This window comes from Mesocricetus auratus, unplaced genomic scaffold (assembly GCF_017639785.1).
Source record: "Mesocricetus auratus isolate SY011 unplaced genomic scaffold, BCM_Maur_2.0 Super-Scaffold_100009, whole genome shotgun sequence".
Taxonomy (NCBI): domain Eukaryota; kingdom Metazoa; phylum Chordata; class Mammalia; order Rodentia; family Cricetidae; genus Mesocricetus; species Mesocricetus auratus.
In genome coordinates this window covers 49,279,569-49,301,527 of record NW_024429193.1, presented here as the reverse complement: position 1 = coordinate 49,301,527, position 21,959 = coordinate 49,279,569, and the positions used below count along the sequence as shown (strand labels likewise).

At 53.4% G+C, this 21,959-nt stretch overlaps 1 protein-coding gene across 5 annotated transcripts in view; it reads right to left on the bottom strand.

Moving 5' to 3' along the window:
* Kcnc4 (potassium voltage-gated channel subfamily C member 4) overlaps positions 1-20,135 on the bottom strand; it is a 109,826-nt gene extending 89,691 nt beyond the window's left edge. For 4 of the 5 annotated variants that reach the window (XM_040752075.1, XM_040752074.1, XM_005076602.4 and 1 more), the window contains exons 1-3: positions 18,675-20,134; positions 8,075-9,011; positions 6,042-6,245 (exon numbers count right to left, since the gene is read on the bottom strand). In XM_040752075.1, coding sequence (XP_040608009.1) covers positions 6,042-6,245; positions 8,075-9,011; positions 18,675-19,355 — 1,822 coding nt within the window. In that variant the 5' untranslated portion in view covers positions 19,356-20,134. Of the gene's footprint in view, positions 1-5; positions 3,888-6,041; positions 6,246-8,074; positions 9,012-18,674 lie in introns of those variants that run through there. The other variant, XM_040752073.1, reaches the window with a different exon arrangement.
* Positions 20,136-21,959: the final 1,824 nt, after the last annotated feature.

Sequence of the window (21,959 nt, the reverse complement as noted above, 5' to 3'; positions counted from 1 at the left end):
TGAGGGGGGGCGCAAAGATTTCAGCAAAAGAAAGGGAGAAACAAAGAATAAGGTGTTAGAAGGAAGCCAGCCAGCTGCTGACACACAGGCTGTGGGCTAGGGAACAGCCAGGAGCAGAGCTGGAAGGCATAGGGAACCCAGGGCTAAGAGGCAAGGAGGAGCTGGGGTGGTACAGGGAGTGGGTGAGACCTTCGTTTCTCCTCAGCCAACCTGCCTCCAGGCCGAGGAGACACAGGTGATGGTGAGGGCCGGCAACCATTCCCAAGGACTACTAGCCTTTGAGGTCTTCAGAGCTCTACTGCAGCAGGGAGAGGAACCACAGCAAACCCCATACAGCCTAGCAGGGAGGCAGTGGGGGAAATTCCTGATGCGGACTATGGTTCATGACCCATCACTGCAGCTGAACTCTGTTTCTGCTCTCCCCCAAAGAACTCCATCTGCCTTCACCACCATGGACAATTCCACTAGCTCTCGAGTGTGGAGCCATGTCACACCCAGCCCCTGACCTCAAAGCATATGGAGGGCACAAAACCTTGAGAGAGCAGGCTGGGCACAGCATCTTACTAAAATCCACACCCTCAGCTTCAGATATCTGAGGCCTGGGTCTTTCCCCTACTTCCCAGTGGTAGTACTGGCTAGACAGCTAGGGCGACTGGGATAATAGTGTGGTGGAAGTTTCAACCCCCAGACTGACTCGTAGAGTTATTAGGTTTGCAGTTAGAGGTGGGTATGTCATTAGGCACCCAGACCTCACAGCTTCTACTCTGGGGTTCCCTGACATGTTAAAAGCTTTTTCCTTTGATACAAACATCTCATCTCAGTGTGACCCGTTTCTATCTCCTTAAGACTGTAACCCCAACAACCTCCTTAAACACAGTTTGTTGACCTTCTAGAGTTCTGGGCCTCAAGATTTCCCTGAGGAAATCACAGGAGTGTGCCTAAGACTCTTCAGAGCTCCATTTCTGAGGACAAGGCAGCTACACTTTGCCCTGCATTTCTAACATTGCTCTGTCTGTGTACATTCAGAAGTACCCAGTCTTTGGTCCCTACTCACCAGGAAAGGGGGAGTGGCTTTGGGCACCTATAGGCCACTAGACCCTAAGACACACTCGGTGGCTTTTGTCAGTGGTTTCTACGTTCTACATCCTTGGGGTCCTCTGAAAGATGGGGAGATTCTTTCTGGGAGTCTTATGCTGGAATCTAACCTACATGACTCGCTAGAATTGTGGCAGGAGCTTCCGAGACTGAATAGGGCAGGGAGGTCCTGCTCTCTTGATACTTCTTGAAGGGTGGGAGCCTTGACCAGTGCTCAGCATCCCTTCTAACTCCTTGTTGACCTAGCTGCAGGCTGAACAGGCCCCTTCCCGCTGGTGACACCTCATCGCCACTTGTCTTACAAGACTAGGCTGCATAGTTAGCTGCTCCTGGGGTTGCCAGTAGTCCTGCACAGTCTGGAAGGAGTTTGATCCTGGGTTGCCTGCTCTTTAAGCAGGGGCTCAATCCCCAGCTATAGGGCCAGGTTTCTAAAAGCCAAAGCAACAGGTCCAATTCGAAGTCCAATCCAAGGAAAAGCTAACTATGTCCTTGGAGTCTCAGTGGGAATGAACTTTCTCCTAGTGAAGGATATTCAGCACCTGGATAGGCCTGAGGCTTGTATAGGCAACTGCCTCTCAGGGAAGCATGGAGACTCTGTAAATGATGGATTTATTCTTTCCCAGGACCCTGGGCAAACACACAAGTCCTAAAAAGTAGCTGAGGGCAAGACCACTCACTTGGTTCTTCTACCCATTGGACCCTGTCTCTTCCCTATGGAGCTTGGAGATTGGGGATGGGTATAAGAGCCCGTTTCTCTAACAAATCACTAGGGGCTTCAGCCTGGCAGATGTACTGTGTCTCCCAGGGACATCTGTGCCCCCCACAGGGGTGCTGTGAGCATGCCCATCCCTGTAGGAGGGAAGAGGGGAGGAGGCGGTGGGTGCCGTGGAAACTTGGGCTCCTGACAACTTGAGGGCTGCCACAGAAATAGCTGCCTCAGCTCCCCAAACCAGAACGGCAAGTTAGAGAAAATAGCTGTGGTACCCATGCTAAACTGGACACCTGGCTCATCATGTCTCTGTCAGACCACAGTCTCCTGGTGGCAGGAGCCCTGCTGGGTGGGGCTGAGTCTACCACAAGGAGGCTAGAGTCAGACTCAGCGCCGTCCCCTGCTTCACAGGCTCTCCTGTCCTCTCCACCTCACCTCTCAGGAGACACCTCTGAGAGCAGCGGCGGCAGGCCCTGTGGAGAGCACAGCTGAACAGGAGTATCCCAGGGCCGGATCTACCAGAGCTTCCAGAAGGTCATCTAGTGTTTGCTTAGTGCTGACAGTGCTTGCCGCATGCTTTGCCCTCCAAGCCCAGGAAAGGATCTTATATTTTTGCCTGAACCACCTTTCGAGTTGAGCCCCTGGTTTCCCAGTTCCCTGCTAGGTTCCTAAAGCTACCTCACCAGGTCCCTTTAGTATCCTGTAGGGAACAAATATGGACCTTCCTTAGTCACTCCCTTTTCAAAGTTGCATAATCCGACTCTAAAATTGCCATGCACGTGACTCTGCTGTCAGGTCAGTTCCCGGCAGGTGAAACAGGGAACGTCTTGGCTGAGGCTTTTTCCTTTAGCTCTGGGCCGGGAGAGGGGCTTACTGGGAGCAGGTGGGGCCAGTGGCAGGTGTGGGTAGGAGTGCTTATGTCTCCTTACTTCCCCTCAGCTGTCCCTGTGCAAGGTGTACCCCTGCTCACCCAATGACTCACAAACCTGTTGTGCTCCGGGGCTCGTTAGGTAAATGAATACGCTTAATTATAGAAATTAGATGAGTCTCCGGTTCTGGCAGGAATACAGAGCAGAGGCTGGGTGGGAGTGGCAGGTGACTCAGAGGCAGGGCTGGGAATCTGAGGGAGCGGGAGAGGGAGCAAACTGTTGCAGAAGCAGAGGAAGCAGAATGGAGAGAGATGCTGCGGAGCAGGGCACAGATGGGATGCTGGGTGTCACCCACCGAATCCGGGCACAGGCTTCAGGGAGGAGAGCCTCCCTGCACTTAGACACCCTGCCCAGTGCGTGCACCAAGCCTGGGCTTGGATTTCAGGAACTCCCATCTGTGCCCTACGTCACAGCTGGAAAACACCCGGTCCTGCTCCCAGGGCCACTCTGCCCACAGGTGTTGCTATTCCAAGGAGTCAAATGTCCTTTACACCAGCAGAGATGCCCCATGAGACAGCCTCATTACCTACTGATATTGGTGTGGGGTGGATAGACAGACAGACAGACAAGCTGTTTGGTCACTGGTTAATGGCCATAAGGAAAGCAAATGAAATTTCTGTGATTAAAATACAAATGTAGGTTTGACTTGCAGGCAAGGTTGAATAGTTCCAGATACTCCATGTACCACGCATGCCCTGACCTATAGGATCCTGAGCTGGAGGCAAAACCCAGAGACACAGGTCCTGAGTGTGCCAGCACCTATGGTTCCGGGAGGAGCTCTGAGAATATCTCCCCGTTGCACTTGGCTGAACATTTGGGGGAGCCAGGTGCTGCGTAGGGCAGGCTCAGGGATTCGAATTCTCCATCCTGACTGAAGTTCCCTTCTGTTGTCTTCTCAGACCTCAGGAGGAATAAGGGCTGGGATGGCATGAAAACATGCCTGCTTGGATATGTGTCCCAGTGTCAGAGCTGAGGGAGGTATAGCTAAGGACCTGAGTGACCAGGTGGGGGGCTGGTGAGCGGGTGGAAAGGGTGCGAGAACAGGAGCTTTCTCGGAGGGTAGGGCGAGCTGTACCGCGATGCCAGTGGAGACAGCCCCAGACTGCTTCCAGCCGCTCCCGCTATGTTGTTTAGACTCCGGGACTTTTCACAGCCTTGGTGAAGAAAAGGCACATGGGTCAAAGGGCAGCATCTCCTCACCAAGGGAGCTCCATGGAGTCCATGCTACTTCAAGAGACTCTATAGGATGGGTGGCCCCGGACTGGGCTGAGGGGATCTCTCTCTGCTGGGAGCGACTTTCTGAATCTCCCTGCCGAGGGCAGACCACAGGACCTATACCCAGCTGACCTGTGGCCTGTCCTGTCCTGTCCTCAGGTCTATATCCCCTCTAGCTCCTTGATGGTCCAGCTGTGCAGATTCCATAGCTTCCAGCACCTACCATCCCCAGAGAGCACCTGGGTCACATACACTCCTGGCTTGTCAGAAACTTCTGGTTAGTTTGACGGTTGGAACAGGCCTGTACTCAGCTCTCCTTGTCCTAGGCCTAGATGGCTGCAGAGAGGTGTGGCGTGGGGAAACTTGTTAAATGCACACTGGGAGTTTGGTGATATTAATTGCCACACTTGCTTAGCAGGGCCTGTTTCCCAGCAACCCACCTGTTCCCTCTCGAAGGTCACTCTAATTGGCTGAGCTACATGCTTGTTGCCAAGAAGCAGTGTGGAGGCATCTTGAAAATAGAGCAGATGGGCCCCAAAGGCACCCCCGGGGAGGCAAAGTAGATGGATGCAGGCTCTTCTGCGTGGTGCCTATACATGTAGGAGCACCTGTCCTTAGGGCTCTCTTAACTCGTCCTCTCATGGAATCTTCCACAGCTCAATTCCACCAAGCACTTCACAGCACAAGAAGGGAAGCCATCCTTCAGCTCTGTGTTCTCAAGGCCTCCACAACAGTGAGGCATACATTTTTACACCATTGCTTAGCAGGCTGTAGCCTCATCAAGGCTCTCTAGGTGTGAAAGAGGATGCAGGGGTACCACTGCATTCTTGGGGTGCAAGAGACAAAGACATGTCCAGGGCCTGAAGACTGGAGCACAGGTGTCACAGGAGAGGGTATACAAGCTCTGAGCACTCTCACCTACAGCTATTTGTCTGGGGCCTCTGGGCCATCTCCTTCCAGGTGCCAGACTGAGGCTCCTGTTGCTATCACCCAGCAAGGTATGTCCAGCAAAGCTGGGTGCCCACTTTTCAGAGCTTATCAGACCAGGGTGACTAGGAACCACATGGGAAGGTGCCCAAAGATTGCCTGGACCAGGTAGCTAGGGGCCATCTTTTGGGACCAGAGGCATGGCAGGCTATTCCTGAAGCACCCACTACCTTGTCTGACTCAAACCAGTCTGAGTCTGGGATTTGGAACCATGGGAATTTGAAAGTGGGAAACCCCGCTAGTTAAGAAGTGGCCAGAGAGGGAATTTGGGGATGATATTCCAACTTCTCCTGGAAATAGGCAGGATGTCAGGGGAGGTTAGGACACAGGACGGATAAGATGAAGTGGGATCAGGAAACAGGGAGGACAAGGGTCTGGTCTTGAGCCTCCTCGTTCTCAGCCATCACAGGCCCTTGTCACCCCAGTGGTTTCTGTTTCCCTGTCTTGTTTAAGGCTAAGAATCCCTAGTTGCACAGTCCATCTTCAGTTCTGTCTCTGCCATGTGCTGGAAGCCTGGTGATAGATTTCCAGCCTTCCTTGACAGACAGGTAAGGGACTGCTCCACTAACTTTGAGGACCCTTCAGATAACTCCTCAGAGAGAGCCGCTCCCCCCGCCACCTAACCCTACCCACACCTGGATCTCCCCCATGACCACTGCACACCAGCAGCTTGCAGACATGGGTCAGTGAAGAAATGGAGATACAGGGCCTGTGTGGCCTCTCTGAACACCTAGGACCTGGAATCCCTGAGTCTGGGAAGCTTTGGCAGTGTTTAGGACCAGGGCCATGGCTGGGCACAACCCTGGCTGGGCCTGCAAGACCAGAGCAGAGAATGTGGTAAGAGTATCTCCTGAAATGTCCAGCACTGCTCTTCCTGGCGGGTATCTTTGAGGGAGGGGCTCCATAGACTCATAGGGGATACTAAAGGCCTTTCTAACCCAGACACTGGTAACTTAGGATACCATTCTAAAAGCGAGGGCGCATCCAAGGCAGAGGAGATGGTGGCCATGGGCTCAGGGGAGGGGGAGACCTCAAGCTCTGTGGGGAGAGCTGGGGAGACTCAGCTCTGGGGGGGCTTCCCACCTGCCCAGCCCAGGGAGCCATACCTTTCCGGACACTGCCATCAGCACAGGCATAGTCCCCAGCACTGAGCAGGAAGCAGGCAGCTGCCTTCTTGTTTCTGTCTCGTGTGCCTGAGCGTCGCAGGGCTCGGCGCTCCTCAGGGGTGGGAGACGAGGCCAGGGGCTGGGTGAGGCCAGCTCCCTCCTCATCGGACAGCACCGCATTGGCATCACCATTCTGCTTAGAGTCTGGAGGGGACAGAGAGAGGAGGCTGAGATGGTTGCTGGGGCCTTCTTAAGGACCTGGGGCCTCTCAGATCCCAGCTCCAGGAAGCAAAAGCAAAAATGGCGGGCAGTGCTTGGTATGAAGGCTCTTCTCTCAGCTCTGGCTTAGAGCTCCCTTGGAGGCTGGGAACACAACATAGACACCCTACAGCGGCAGTATTTCCCAAATGGGCTTGTGAGGATGTCCCAGGAGAGCAACTCCTGCAGGCGCAGATTCTTACTTCCCCTCAGGTATGGCTCAGGTAGGCTCTCGATGAATCTGCAATCCTCAGGGGATAACTGGCTAGCAGGGATAATGGGTGGGGGTGCGAGCACCAGACATACTCAGGAGTCTCTGGGTTTTCCCTGCACCACTCCGGCAGTTATTCTGTTCCTTGGGCCCCGGGTCAGTGCTGAAGGGCTTGGGGCAAAGCTCTCATATTTGGGAAGATGTAGGTAAGAGGCCCCAATTCAACTCTTCTCTGTGGGGACACCTTGTCTTTGTCAAAGAGTGGCACAGCTACTACGGCCCCTGCTGTATATGGTGGGGTTAACCTGGTCTGAAGACTCTGGCATTGGCCATGCAAGACCTCAGTGTGGTCAGTCAAGCAGGATAGGGGCCTCGGTGTTGTGTGCATCCTCTCTGAGCTCGGACTGGACCTCAGAGCACATCTTAGATTCCCAGCAGGATCAGGGATGTGATTGTGGTAGGGAACAGAAGGAAGCTTTTCTATTAAAGTGTTTACCAAGGAAGATTCAGACCCCAATTAATCCCAGAGAGCAACTAGCCCCAACACATGTGATGGGCTCATGCCAAGAGGTCACAGGTAAGTGTTTCAACTCAGGTACCCCTCTGGAGAACTAGTCCCACTTCTAGAGTCTAACCAGGATCTCCTGCCTCAGTCTCCCAGTTCTACCCAGCCCAGCCTCCATAGCCTGACAGCCAGTTACCTCCCAGACCTGGGCTTTACCCTTCCTGGGGGCCCTGACCATTGAATCTGATAGTGTTTTTCCTGTCGTCTGACCTCCTCCCATATTCTTGGGGACCAAGCTGATTTTTCTTCTGGTGTCCCGACCCAGAGCAGGTGAGCTTTCCTGAGTGGTCTTTCCATGGAATGGCAGAATTTGATGTTCAGTCTTACTCCTTTCAGGACACAAACACCAGCTCCTTCCCTCTCCCCCTTTTCCAAGACCCTGGACTACTTCTTCCTTGGATCCCTTCTATCCATGTCAAACCCTGAGCCCAGGACTCACTCCAGCTCCAGCTGAACAGAAGGTGCCTCCCACTGCTGTTACGTTATCAAGTCTCTTAGGCCAAGAGGCAGCAGACGTGAATGTTGGGAAAGAGGTGACTCATGTGTTGATGCACCTTGGAGGAGCAGCTGCCCTGATCTCTGGCTAATCATATCAGCACCAGCATTCGGTCTGACTTCTCAAAGTGAGGCAGGCACATTCACCACTCAGGTGGGTTTCATCAGAGTCCTGGGGGTAGGATACTGATAAGTATTCTTGTTGATATGTTGTGCCTAGAGGGGAAAGGACTAGCCTCTGGGAACAAAAACAAGGGGGCCAAGAAGGGACTAGAAACCAGTCCTTCTAACATACAGTCCCGTGTACTGCCATCACATCCTACACTGGAAGGATAACTCACTCCACAGACCCTGGTTTTCAACAAGATCATTAAACCACAGGACAAAAAAAAAATGATCTTAATACTTTGCCCTCCTAGAGGCATACCTTATACACAGTGAAGCTTGCACAATATAGCATAGACCCAAATTCCAAGGGCTAAGAGAACTCTCTTTACTACTCACCTGCCCGTTTCCTCTCAACCATACCCTCTTCCCGGGCAGGGGGGCTGGTGTCACTGTAGGTGCTGTCCCGGGGCGAAGTCTCCTCAGACTTGCAGTAAATGGGTGACTCAAGCTGGGCTGGCCGTGGTACATGCTTCTTTCGCTTCTTGGGCAGCTTCTGCTTGGCCATAGCCAGGGAGTAGTACATACCAAAATTGTTGACGATGACAGGCACGGGCATGGCAATGGTTAGCACACCAGCCAGCGCACACAGTGCCCCAACCAACATTCCTGACCATGTCTTAGGGTACATGTCCCCATAGCCAAGTGTTGTCATGGTGACCACTGCCCACCAGAAGCCTATGGGGATGTTCTTGAAGTCGGTGTGGTCATTGCCCCGTGGGTCAGATGGCCTGGCCCCAATTCGCTCAGCATAATAGATCATGGTGGCGAAGATGAGCACACCCAGGGCCAGGAAGATAATGAGCAACAGGAACTCATTGGTGCTGGCCCGGAGTGTGTGGCCCAGCACACGCAGACCCACAAAGTGGCGTGTGAGCTTGAAGATCCGCAGGATGCGTACAAAGCGTACCACACGCAAGAAACCCAGCACATCTCGAGCTGCCTTGGACGACAGACCACTCAACCCCACCTCCAGGTAGAAGGGCAAGATGGCCACAAAGTCGATGATGTTGAGTAGGTTTTTGACAAAGTCCAGTGTGTCCGGGCAGCACACAATTCGAACCAGGAACTCTAGAGTGAACCACATCACACATACACCCTCGATGTAGGTAAGAATGGGCTCTGTTTCTACCTCCCGCCGGAAGCGCACGCTGGTGATATTCCCTACCCGGTGGATCTCCGTCACATTGCGGTCAATGTTGAAGGCCTCATGGGTCTCCAGGCAGAAGGTGGTAATGGAGACCAGGATGAAGAAGAGAGAGGCAAAGGCCACCACCTGTAGGTCAGGAGAATAGGGAGTGGCCATCAAGTCAGCAGCAATAGTTGGTCTCATAGTGAAGAGTGACCTCTGCTCATGGAACATGAACATACAGGTTAGTAGCCCATTGCTAGTCAAAGGGTGGGATTAAGGTAGAGAAATGAGAGGATCTGTATCCATGGATGTTCTATGGCAAGGCTTCCCCTAATCTTTGCCAGGGTGCTCAGAAGACAGAGGCTGCTTTTGGCTGGAAACCACAAGTCAGGGTACCATAGCTGTCTGTCCCTGCCTACTACAGCTCTGCCCAATTTATGCTGTAAGTCTTCTCAAATTGTGGTATGTGGACAAACCAGTTGAAAAAACTCTATTCCAGTGTGGCTAACGGGGGGGGGGGATGTTAGAGAAGGTCTATACTCTCACCTTTCTCACAAGCTTGTAGGTGAAGTATAGCTCACACACCACACCTGGAATAATCAGGCTCCCAAAGTGGGGGCCTAAACCAGAAGCATCAAGTGTATGGAAACAGGCTAGAAATGCAAATTTCAGTAACACAAACCTACTGAAATAGAAACTTGGAGGAAACAGAGCCTAAGAAGTGCATTAGTAAACCATCTAGGTGACCCTGATACATACTTAAGATAAAGGTCCATTGCTTTAGGGGCTGTCCAAAGACAAGGGCTGTAAGGAATAACCACTTTCTGCCAGTTGACCCCATTAACATGACCTACCTCCATGACCCCACCTACCACCTACAACCACCTTGTCTAGGTAGTAAATTCAGGAAGGAAGACAAACACGGGCTGTGGTGGTTTGAAAGAAAATGACCCCAAAGGGAACTGTGCTGTTAGGAAGTGTGGCCTTGTTGGAGGAAGTGTGTCATTGTGGAAATGGACTTTGAGGTCTCATATGCTCAAGATACCTCCCAGTATCCCAGACCACTTCCTGTTGCCTGCAAGTCAATAATTGAGCACTGAGCTACTTCTCCAGCATCATGTCTACCTCCATGCCACCATGTCACACCATGATAATGGATTAAACCACTGAAAATGTAAGCCACTACACTAAATGTTTTCCTTTATAAGGGTCATCATGGTCATGGAGTCTCTTCACAGCAAGAGAAACCCTGACTAAGACATGGCCTATGACAGGAGATGGGGGTGGAGGATGTCTCAGAACAACCAATGTCTCCTTTTCTGCAAACTGATGCTAGCTAGGACACTGAGCTCCAAAGTCAAATGAACTGTACTTATCAGGATGGGAATGGTGGCTGCTGATCTGACAGCCATGGACATCTCAGCTAGAATGATGACAGCAGCATTCGGCAGAGAAATGGCTGAACTAAGTGTCCAGTCATTATGAATGGAGATGAGATTCGTGTGTAATAACACCAATTACAGAGCCTTCATCTGTTATTCATGCCATGCCATTCGGCACTGTCAAAGACGTTCACTGTCAAGGTCCACTCTCCTGCTACTGCTCCTGTTTGGTGGATGGGGCTTGGCCTTCCCCCTGGGTGGAGGACTGAACCTACACAGGTAGCTGAAGGAGGTCCATGGCCACACAACACTTGACAAGCCGATGCCTGCCCTGCTCCTATTTCTACCTGGCCTTGTTATTATTCCCACCCAGTGAGCACTCAGATCTGCCTGTCAGGGGTTTTCCTCATAGCGCCTACACTGAAAGGGAGTAAGCACTGCAAGACACCAACAAAAAACAAGGGGGTCTGGGAAGCCAGGCAAGAACCCACATCCCCAGGGCCTTCTGGGATAGAAGTAGGTCAAGGAAGGAACTTTGACCACGACATTCACCATCTATTCTCTCCCTGGAACTAGTAGGCACTCTGTGTCTCTGCCTTCAATCTCCTTAGTGACCCAGCAGGCAGATGTCATCTTTCGGTGCCACACAGCTTGCATGCCTATTCTGGGGCCATACTGCCCAGAGCAGGTATGAACCAGGGATGGCCCAAAATCATGTGGTCTGTACATTCCTTTATATCATATCATCTTTACTATCCCCTGAGCAGAGTTGCTTCCCAGGCCCAGGAATACAGACCCTGATTACTGAGCCTACCCCATCAGTTCCCTGATGCCTGCTATGTCAGTATGAGGATGTGTACCTTCATAGGACAGATCTCCCATCGTACATGACACTTAAGTTTAGGTGGGTTGAACATAGACAGTAAGGAAAGGAGCAGGTTGGGGAAGACGCTTTCCTTACTGAGTACCTCCTGCCTGCTTCTCCTCCGGAAAGTAAAATTCAAGTGCTTTCTCTGGCCTTCCTTTTTCTCCCCTGAGATATGGGCTGCCAAGACAACACAGGCTGCTGCAGGCTCTCCACGGCCGTCAACTATGAGCTGGTGCCAGTGCCTGCCTGTGGCTGTGGCAGTGTTGGGAAGCCAGGATGCTGGCTCCACCCTGCGCTCCAAGAAGCAGAAGGAACCAGAGTTGGGCCAGCACAGCACAGCACTTCCTAGTTTTGCCAGGGGGCATGGAAGCCCAAGCAAGCTCTCTCTCTCTCTCTCTCTCTCTCTGAGGGACCCTTAGTGGAGTCAGCTCACCTGGGAGCCTGAGTATGCGGTTAATTAGTGATGTGGAAAAACAAGGTCAGGCAGGGCTGCCAAGGAGTTGAGCACAGGGAGCAGAGGCAGGAAGGAGGTGACCAGCCTTGCCTCAGTCTGCATTCCTCAGCTGCCTCTGTCACTCAGGTGCTGACAGCAGGCCCAGACCACCTTCACACAGGGCAGAAACAAACCCAACTCTGTGGTCTCCTTGGCCCTTTTTTCTTTTAAGCACAGAGCCATGCCATGCTTGCTATAGGGTTGTACGGGTCCTTTAGGACGTATAGTGACCTACAGTATTCCTCTCCTCTACGTTACTCAGGCAATTGTTTCCTAAGTGGTTGGCTGGTGTAATTAGTGCTTTTTGCCAGGCTTCATCCTTGAGGGAGGGATACTGTTTCATTTCCCACAAGGCCCTTGAGTCAGGCTGCCCAGGACAAAAGGGATCCCAAGAGATAGCAGCTATAGCAATAGCCCCCTGTGAGGGGTCACAGCCTGTGTTTAAACTTTATCCCCATGAGCAGTACTGTAGGTCTGTCAGTTGTGCCTGGGCATCCTTCTCCTCAGGCCCTGCACTGCCAGTCTGAGGGTAGAGCAGAGCTGAAGAGCACTGGGCTGGCAGCCTCACTTCAGGCGTCTGCTATCTCTTATGATCAGGCAGGTAAGCGTGTGCCATTCTCTCCTTGTGTGCTGGGACTATCACTGTAGGACGAGTGAGCTTCAACATGGCACGTGCCCAATATCCACGCAGTGCTCCCTAAAATGGTGACCAAGCTGAGGTGGAGGTAGTCTCTGGGGGAACCCCCTCCCAGGTCTAAAACCTCAGAAGTTTGTACAAGTGGACTCCCTTTCTGGTTTTGGAGACAGAGAAATCTGCAGGCTAGAAGTGACTTGTCCTGGACGCCACAGCTGAAACTGCTCTCTCCTAGGCCTGAGGACACAAACCATGGATTCTAATGGAAGTCAAGACTGCCCAGGCAGAAAACTGTTGGTATGACCTGGCTGTGCCAGCTAGAGGAGGCAGGTGGGTCTCAGCGCCCGGGACAGGAAACCCTGGCTGCCAAGACAGCACCTCTATCAGCCCCCTGTTCTCCTGAGACCCTCCTCACACACATGCTGGCCACTATGGCCTTCAAGGGACCTGCCTGTCTCTAAAGGCCCAAATGTTGCAACTCTCAGCCCCATTACCAGCTTTGCCTACTACCCCCCTGTCTTTGAACAAACAAAAGGTCACATTCATGGGCTCAAATTGGGTTATGTTACCAACTGCCTATGAGACCTCTGTGAATTTCTTAACCCCAACTAGCCTTATAATCTTCATTTATAAAGTGGAAACTTGAACACCTACTATGTGCCACCATGCTGGGAATAGCAGGAAAGATCTAGAAAAACACTTCTGACTTTGGGATCTTGCATCCTAGTGGGGAGAAACTGCTGACAGACAGACAGCTTGCATAGCATATCCAATGGTGTGAGTATTGTGGAGAAAAACAGAAAAAGGAGGCATGGAGCAAGAGAGCTAATACAAACTGGATGGCCAGGCCAGATCACAAATGACAAGGTGAAATCTGAATGGAGACCTAAAGGAAAGAGTTCCTGGGGCAGCAGGGGCAGCAGTGCAAAGATCCCAAGTCTCAGAGGAGATGAGAGCAGAAATCTACCTAATAGGGTTGTTCTGAGAACTAAAAGAAATGACACTTGTGAAACATAGCACAAAGTCTGAGTGTCTGGGATCTGGCATAGGCTGGGTGAGCGGAGAGGTGACAGACACTAGTCAATGGGAACAGAATACAATCATTGGGGGCTGGGGAGGGGAGTCCAAGGAAGGAGGGCCATGGAGACAGATGGACAGATAAACATAAGGAGACTCATACCCAAAACCTATATTAAGGAAGGCGTGTAGGAGAAAGCAGAATTGAGAACACAGCCAACGACGCTTGCCGAGGAAGATCTGCGGAGTCGGGTGAGGGGCTGAGCCTCCTGGGGAAGCCAGATCCTAGTACCCAGGCAGTGCTAGAAATGGAGTGGGATGCCCTGGGGTTAAAAGGAAGGAAGCAACTGGGCCCACTAAGAAAGGCAGCTCCAAACAGCTCCAAGCAGCTCCAAGCAGCTCCTGGCTCCTAAGTGAGACATGCATCAGGCTCCATCTTAGCTGAGGGCCACTCCACTTTCTCTTTCTATCACACCTGGCTGTGAGCCAGCAACTGGTGCCGACCTTCACCTGTGTTCACCCGTGCTGGATGGGCTTCACTGGCCTGCTCAGAAACTGTGAGTCCTTAACCAAATGGGATCTGACCCACCCCAAGCCACTGGCCAAGAGCATCTTCTTGGTCAAGTTCCATTCTGCCATGTCCCATGCAGACCCGCCTTCGCTGGCCAGACAATCCTATCCCTGACTCTGCATAGTTGGGCACTGTGGATTTTTATAGCCATGCATCCTTTTAGTTATTATTCAAGGAGGCAAGTCATTATTCTACAAGGCCTAGTCAGCTCAACTTTCTACTTCCTCCCAGAAGCCCCACCCCATTCAGAGGTGAGAACTGTCACTCCTCTTTGCCTATTGGACTTTATCTTCTACAACTGCTCAGCACCCTTCACAATACACCTAATATTACAGTTGCCACTCCTTGTCACTAACGTCTTTCTCCTGCTACCTACTCTACCTGCCCTAGCTCTCCCAAGACCACTAGACTCTTCTTTACATTTTTAGACCCCAGCATGTAGCTAGCCATGTAGTAAGTGCTCAGTCAGTGTCTTCTAGATGAGTAGGGCTGAGGTGTCTGCAGCATCTTCTCAAGAGTCTGGCAAGCTGTGAGGAGAAGGGATCATTAGCTACGTGACTAGAGCTAGAGGTGACAAAGGTATGCCCAGGAATACCTCCAGATACCAGGGACCTCGCACCTTGACAGTTCTCTAGAGTGGGCCACACCTACTTGTGGCAACTCTCCTTGCTGAGTGAGTCCTGGGTGACCACTTGATGGCCAGAAGGAAAATCAGCAGGGAGCTGGGCCATGTTGGCATGTTGGTAGTCCCCGGGTGTTGTGAGTGGCCGCTATTTAGCATTTAGACTGACAATGTCCACTGTGGAGGTGAAGGACCAAGGAACCAACTCTTCCCAAGGTTCCGATACCCAACTCGGCTCCTGCCTGCTCTTGCCTCAGATCTCCAAAATAGCCCGTTTAATTTCACTCCCCTCCACCACTCCACATTCCTACAAAAATGGTGACAAACAGAAACAACTCATCATTCACAGACGAGATGCTCTGAGGCAAATGTTGGTCTGTTCAGAATGAGAGAGAGAAACAACACTCGGTGGAAGCCGAGAGGCAGCCTGAGGCAGGATCAGCAGGGAGGCTGCAGCCTTTGGCTGTCCAGGGTGGGCTGGCACTACCCTTCTGAACTCATATTTCATGTTCACCCTACACCCTAGCTCAGAGAGCACAGCATGAGCCAGGGCTGGCTCTCACTCCGAAGCCTGTTATGACTGCTGTGACTACCAACGTCAGACCTGTAACGGGGTATGAGTTTTGTCCCTTTGCCCCACAACCTAGCATTTATGGGTAACCAAGTCTGGACTCTGTTTTTCCTACCAAAGTCGCCCGGTGGAAAAGTGAGAGTGAGGAGCCAGACCCAGGCAAGTCTAGAAATGACAAGAAATAAGGAAGGCGACAGGAGTGGAGTGGAGGAGGGGGCTCTCCAGTGAGGCCCACCCCCAAGGCCCCTGGAAGACAGAGACTCTTTCTGGGCTAGAGCTGCAGAGGCAGGAGCAGCAGCAGATGTGGACTGCTGAGACTCAGGAGTTTGGATCCTAGTGCTACTGGCTGTGCTGTCTGGACAGGTGTCACTGTGACTCCATGTTCTTCTCTGTTCGTTGAGATGAACGATTCCTGCCTCTCCTGAGCCAGAGGAGGTAGCTGAAGAAAGCCTGGTCAAGCTCCCTGAGAAACAGGGACGTTCATGTCTAGCTGCCCTTCAGAGGCAACGGGGATCCTTGATTAGCCCCTTCTGTTCTGAAGGGAACCATGATAAGGAAAAAAGATTCATCCAAGAACCTTAGGCAAAAGAGAAGGGCAATGGCCCTTTATACAGCTGATAGCTGAATTAAATTCAGCTCAGCTTGGGACCTCTAAAGAACAGAGCAAGGAAGCAAGGTAGCCCAGGGTCCCCTCAGGTAGGTCTCTAGTCTACTCTCAGAAGGAACAAGGCAAGATTCTACAGATCCGAGTGCTGCCCAGGCCCCTCCTAGCCTCTCCTGGGTTATACAACCATCTGAGGGAGCCTTTGCTCTGCCCCAGGGCAGTGTCCATGAGAGGCCAGAACCAGCCTGCCCTTAGCTCGAGCCACAGAAACACAGCTGCAGGAGTGGCCTGGCTACCATGAAGGCAGCAGAGGTGATCATTCTACCTAGGAGCCTTCCTGAATGGACCAGCTGATAACCAGGCCAGTAGCTAGGCAACAGGCTCTCCTAATTAGCTCAGTTCACTTTCTGTTTGTGTCTGTTTTGCTCCTGTCATAACGTACTATTCAAATGGCTGGACTATTGTATGTGAAGAGATGCCTCAAGGCCGAGGGCACATCTCCTCTGCCCTCATGTGCCCTCCTAGGTGACATTGTGAGTCTACAAACCCCTAGTGTTGCAAACTCCTTCCAGGGAAACTGCAGCTGATTGGGATGGTATGCAAACACATCCAGCACTAGAGAGCTCCTGTGGGGACAGCTCCACAAACTTGGGGGGTGGTCAGTGGAGCAAACAAATGCAGCTGGAGTCCTCTCTATGGCACTGGGCCCTCAGTCTTAAGGAGTAACGGGGTAAGTGTCCCTTCGGATGTCCCCTTGGACTTCTGAGTTCCATTGGTTCCTGGGTTTCTGAGGTTTATTCACAGAAGAGCAGAACCTCAGGACTCCAAGCAGACTGGAGCAAAGAACTAGCCAGCAAGCAGCCTCATTCAGTGGGGGACAGCTTACAGTATCTACAGAGTAAGGGCTTAGGCATAAAGGGCCCCAGCTTTGATTCAAAGTCCTGCTACGAGTGCTGTAATCCCAGGCCAGGGGTTTACCTGCTCCCAGCCTCTATCTGTTAAGTGGACGTTGTTTTAAGCTCCTTAGGAAGAGCAGAAATTAGTGTAATGTCTTCACAGCAAAGTACTGGTACAGGATGCTCAATGAAGAGTTGCTATTAATTTTTTAATAAATTGTGTATTCCCACTTGTGTGACCAGAGCAGTTCAGAGCTGGTCTCTGCCTGTGTTCCTCAGCTGTGGGCAAGTCTTTTGGCACACGTGCCAGCCAGAGCTCCACAGCCTGATTCACATTAGCGCTAATGATCTGAAGACTGGGCACTAAGGGTAGCTTTGGCAAGACAGTTAATGTGTCTGAATCCTGGTTCTTTCCCTACTTAAATGGGAGGGTTATCCCGCTACTTGATGGTAGAGCCTCTCACAATTCCAGAGGAGAAAAGGAAGCAGGGGCCCCAGACTGCTCAGAAGAAATAGGGCCGAGTTCCCCTAGTCACCTCTTTCCATAGCAGCTCCCCTGGTGTGGTCCCTTTCCGCCTCCTCCCTACCCCTACCCAACAACTTTTTCAAAGTCTCAATGACTTGTGACTATCTCTCTCCTATTAAAGACAAGTCGAGGGCCACCAGGGTTAGTAAACTCACAGTAGGGGTGCACTATCTAGGGGCATTACTGTGCTCCCCAATTCTTGCTGGTTTTCAGGATCACAAAGCTATAAACCAAGGCAATTAGAATCGACAGGGCCTGGAAAAGATTCTAGATTTCCAGTGGCTACTTCAAGTCCCAGCTCTGCATAAAAGCTCTTGCTAAGACCTCCACCTCTTTTCTCTTCCAGGCGGGAGATGCACTGCCCTGGCTTGGTATTTCTATCACCCTAACCCATCCCTTCAACTGCATTCTTTTACCCTTTGCTCTCCCCTGGGTAGTAAGTGGAACTTGTTCTCCCATGACTACGGTAAGGACCAGCCCATGGGGTGTTGAAGAGAAATGGAGACCAAGGCTCTGAGACTCATTAACATGACAACTTGGGATGCCAAAGGAACCAATCAGTCCAGCTTCAGCTCAGAGAAGCTTCCCTTAAACACAGCAAGTCACACTGCTTTTCTTTTTCTTTTTCCTATCTCCTAGACAGAGCTCAGCCAGGTTTTAGGCTAAGGCCATAAGAGCAGATACCAGCCTGCAGGCTTTTCTATTTTTAAATTTCTAAAGCCTTCTTGAGGGTTTTAGCTGCCCAAACATAAGTGGAGTAATTGAATACATATCTTTCTAGCACCCCTCCTACGTTCAGGGCAGGAACTAGGTCTTGTCTAAATCAACCTGTTTCCCCTTCTCCCCAAACATCCATTTCCAGTGTAACCTGAACCAGGGCTTTCTGGGAAGCCACTTTGTGACAGAGCAGAAAGAAAAGAACAGTGACAAATCTGTATCATCACCAGGAAGCTTGTGGCTGGTCACTGTCCTGGGATGCTGAAGAGCCTAAAACAGTAGGTTTTTCCTGTCTAGTTCTACACTCCACCTCAGAAAGCCAGGCTATGACAGAGGTACAGAAGCCGTGGGACATGACCTGCTCCCTGGAAGAAAGGCCCTCCATCAGGGATGGAGGCCTGGGCTCTGGGGAGCTCTGCCTCTTACAAGATAGGCATTCTGGAAACTATGCCCCCTTCTCTGAAATGCATAGCTGCCTGCACACAGAGCTTCTGAGAAGATGGAAACAGGTAAGTATCCAACACAATCCACAATTTCCTTCTCTTGATCCTGCCTTACCCCTGCAAAAGACCAAATTCAAGCTCTCCAGGATTGTGGTCCTGTTCAGAGCATCTGTGCTGACCAGAGAGAAGCAAGAAAAGCCAAGCTGAAGGCATGCCACTCACTGACTGGCATGTGTCAAGACAGACAGCTGGGATTAGGTTCAAGTAGAAAGTCCAGTGTGTGCAGTCTCCTGATGGAGCATCACGGGGGGGGGGGGGATTTCCAAGGGCCCAGGAGGGAGTTGGCATGCAGGCAGGTACAGTCTGCCAGGTATGTCTCCTTCCACCCGCCCCCATCCGACCCACCAACACCAGCACCAAGAAACTCCTTGGATACCGAGATGGGAAGACCCTGGCCACTCACCCTGGCTGCCCGGGATGAGTAGGGATCCTCGAAGAGCGCCCACATTCGGGGCTGCCAGCCACGGCAGCCCCCGGACCCAGCACCAGGGCCCGCTCCTCCCTCATGGGGGCCCAGACGCTGCAAGGCCAACTCCCGCTCATCATCGCCAGCCTCATCGTTGGGCCCTGCGCCACCCCCGCCCCCGTCCGGGCTCTCGAAGATGTCCAGTGCCTCTTCAGCATCGCGGTGCTGCCTATAGGTCATCCAGCAGCAGGGTTCCACATCAGTTTCATCGATACCCCAGAAGGTGAGCTCTTCCTCGAAGAGAGGCCCACAGACGTCGGCGGGGCAGTGCAGCTTGCCGGTACGGTAGTAGTTGAGCACGTAGGCAAAAACACCCGGGTGCCTATCAAAGAAGAACTCACAGCCTCCACCGCCGCCGCTGCTGCCGCTGCTGCCTGCACCACCGCCATCCGACTCCGGCCGACCCCCGCCGTCGGGATCTGCCAGCCAGGCAAGGCGGGTGCCCGGTAGGGTGCGCAGGGTGCTGCGGTAGGTCTCATGTCGCGTGCCGCCCACGTTGATGATGATCTTCTCCGACGCCTCGCCCTTGGCCATCTCCTCCTTCAGACATGTTTTGGACGGAGGCTTGTTCCCCGACTTGCGCCCGCGGTAGGAGGAGACACACACCGAGCTGATCATAAGAAGCGCTGCGGGGCTCCGGCTTGGGGCGGCCGCTGCCCTCCAAACACCCTTCCCAAGGAGGCAGCGTCAGACCGGGGAGGGGGAGGAGACGAGGAGGAGGAGGTGGAGGAGGAGGTGGAGGAGGAGGAGGAGGCAGGAGGCAGTGGCGGCCCCTTCTGCGGCGTGGCTCTGCCCCTGCCTCCCCCCTTCCCCCCAGGGCGCGGAGCAGGAGGAGTTGGGTTTCTCTGGTGTACAGGTGGTTGGGATTTGGGCAGGCAGAGCCCAGGGGAGGCAGGAAGTGGAGACCAGGGTCGAGGACTCAAACCAGGGGTCCCGGGAGGTAGGGACAAGTACCAGGATGCTCGGGGCCGGGGACACGCCCCCCAACCCCAGAAAGACGGAGAAGCGCACAGTCCCAGAGCACTGCGAGGGTCCGCGGCGCGCGCGCTCACACTCACGCGGGCCACCCTTTGGCTCCCAGACCGAGCCGAACCTGAAGGCGGCAGGTTTTCTCCGGGTGGCGGCGGCGGTGGCGACAGCAGCGGAACAGCAACAAGTCCTCGGAGCGGCTACCGGGGCCAGGCAGAGGCTCTTAGGGTAGTCGGAGCTCTGCGGGGCCGGGCAGTGTGCGGTCAACTCGAGGCGGCGGTGGCTGCATGTGGCCTCTTCCCCCCATTCATAAATCCAGCGCGGGGCACCGATGACGGGCGGGGCTGAACAGAGCGAGAGGGGCCGGCGGGCGGGGGCTGTGCAGGACCAGGCGGCAGCAGGAAAACAAGCGCGCCCGCAGCAGAGAGCCCGGGTCCTGTGTCCGCGGCCGGGAGCTGCGCCGGGCTGGGTGCCGCGCTGCGGGGGCCGCGGCGGGACGAGGGGGGGCTCAGACGGGGCGTCCTGCGCGGCGCAGAGCCTGGAGGGCGGGGCTGCTCTGAAGAGCCAGGCACCCGGTGCTGGCGAAGAAGTATCCCGGGCGGCGGCCGAATGGCCAAGGACACCTGCAGGCTTCCGGGGCCGCGCCAAGAGGGAGCCTCAGCGCAGAGCCCCGGCGCCTGGTTCCTGCGATCTGGCGGCGCCGGGAGCCGCGCCATCTACGCGTCTGCCCATCTCCGGGCGGGGCGCCGGCCTTGGCTCGCTGTTAGGGGCGGGCGCGAGGTGGTCTAGGGGAGGGAGCGCCCGGGCACCAGAAGAATGGGGCTCCGAGGGCTCTGCGTCTCCCTCCCACGATGGCAGCGGATGCGGCGCTCCAAGTGGCGCCTTTTCCTCGCGGCCCCGCCTGACCCCGGCGCGCCCTCCGCGGGGCGGGGTGGGCGCGGCGCGGCGCCCGGCCGATTAGGTGTGTTGCGGAGCTCGGGCGGGCGACAGAGCTCAGCGTTCATCCGCCCGTTCCAAACCAGCCGAGGCGCGTAACCCGCTCGCAGCTAGTGCCCAGCGCCGCGCGCCGCCCCTGCGCGCCTCCGCCGCCATCCCCTCTCGGCCCCACTCCCCGCCTCTCCCTAGCCCTCAGCTCCACCCACTGCAGCCCTTGGTGACACCCAGGCGCTTTTCGACTCCTGACCTCTAACCTCTCTTTCTCTCTGTAATCCTCTTCATGCAGAACCTAACCTGTGTCTCCCTTGCAGCTAAGCCGATCGTTTTGATGTGGTTTCAATGCCAGGATGGAATACAGTGTTACCACTGTACATCGAAGAAGAGGCTGTCCTCTTCTCCAGAAACAGTGTTAGGGCCTTCTGACCACACCACCACCGCCCTGTATCATAGGTGCTCACAATCTCTGCCATAGTCATCACAGCCTCCACCTTGGAGCCAGGACAGCATGGCCTTGGGCAGAGAAGTGCTTCTGGTCTCCGTGGAGGAAGTTCTAAACCTGCGACTCTCAGCTCTCTGTGGACAAATGCGCTAGGAGTGTGGCCCTGTGGCCCCGAAGCTCATCGGGTTGAAGGCCCGGTTCCCTGTTGCTACAAAGAGAACATAGGAGGTGCCGCAGTCTGCTTTTATGTCATCTCACGGTTCTAGTACAATACACTCCATGCAGGTTGTCTTTTCCGGTGGTTCTGTCGAGACGACAGACTCTGGGTTCCTCTAGGCTGCACTGTGTTTTTTCATCTTGATAACACCCGTGGTGCTCGCCTCTGAGGACCCATTTGCTAAGTAATTGAGAAGCTGCCATATCCCAAGCATGAAGCATTGCTTCTTGCTGGCCGTGTCCCAAAAGCAATTTCCAGATTCATTAGTTTTTAGTTGTTTTAAAAAAAAAGGCCCAGAACCACAGCTATATCTTTAGCATCCTCCTTCTCCTTTCCCTGTCTCTGCTGTAGCATCTGAGTGACATAAAGAGGATCTGTAAACAGAAACGCAAGGTGGTTGACACATCGTACCTGATACTACTTGTGTACCGTCTGATTTCTTGATGAGGCAGGACCTACCTATACCGGGCAAATAAAAACAACAAACTATCCACAAGCCTGGAGCTTTCTGTTCTTCAGAGAGAGGTTAAAAGTCCAACATAAATGCAAGGGATCTTTGTTAGCAAGGCTCTTTTCGTGAATGAAGTCAAAATAGTAACCAGATGATGATCTTTGATGGTCTGTGTTAACACGCAGGGGAGGATCATGCCACCATCTTGGC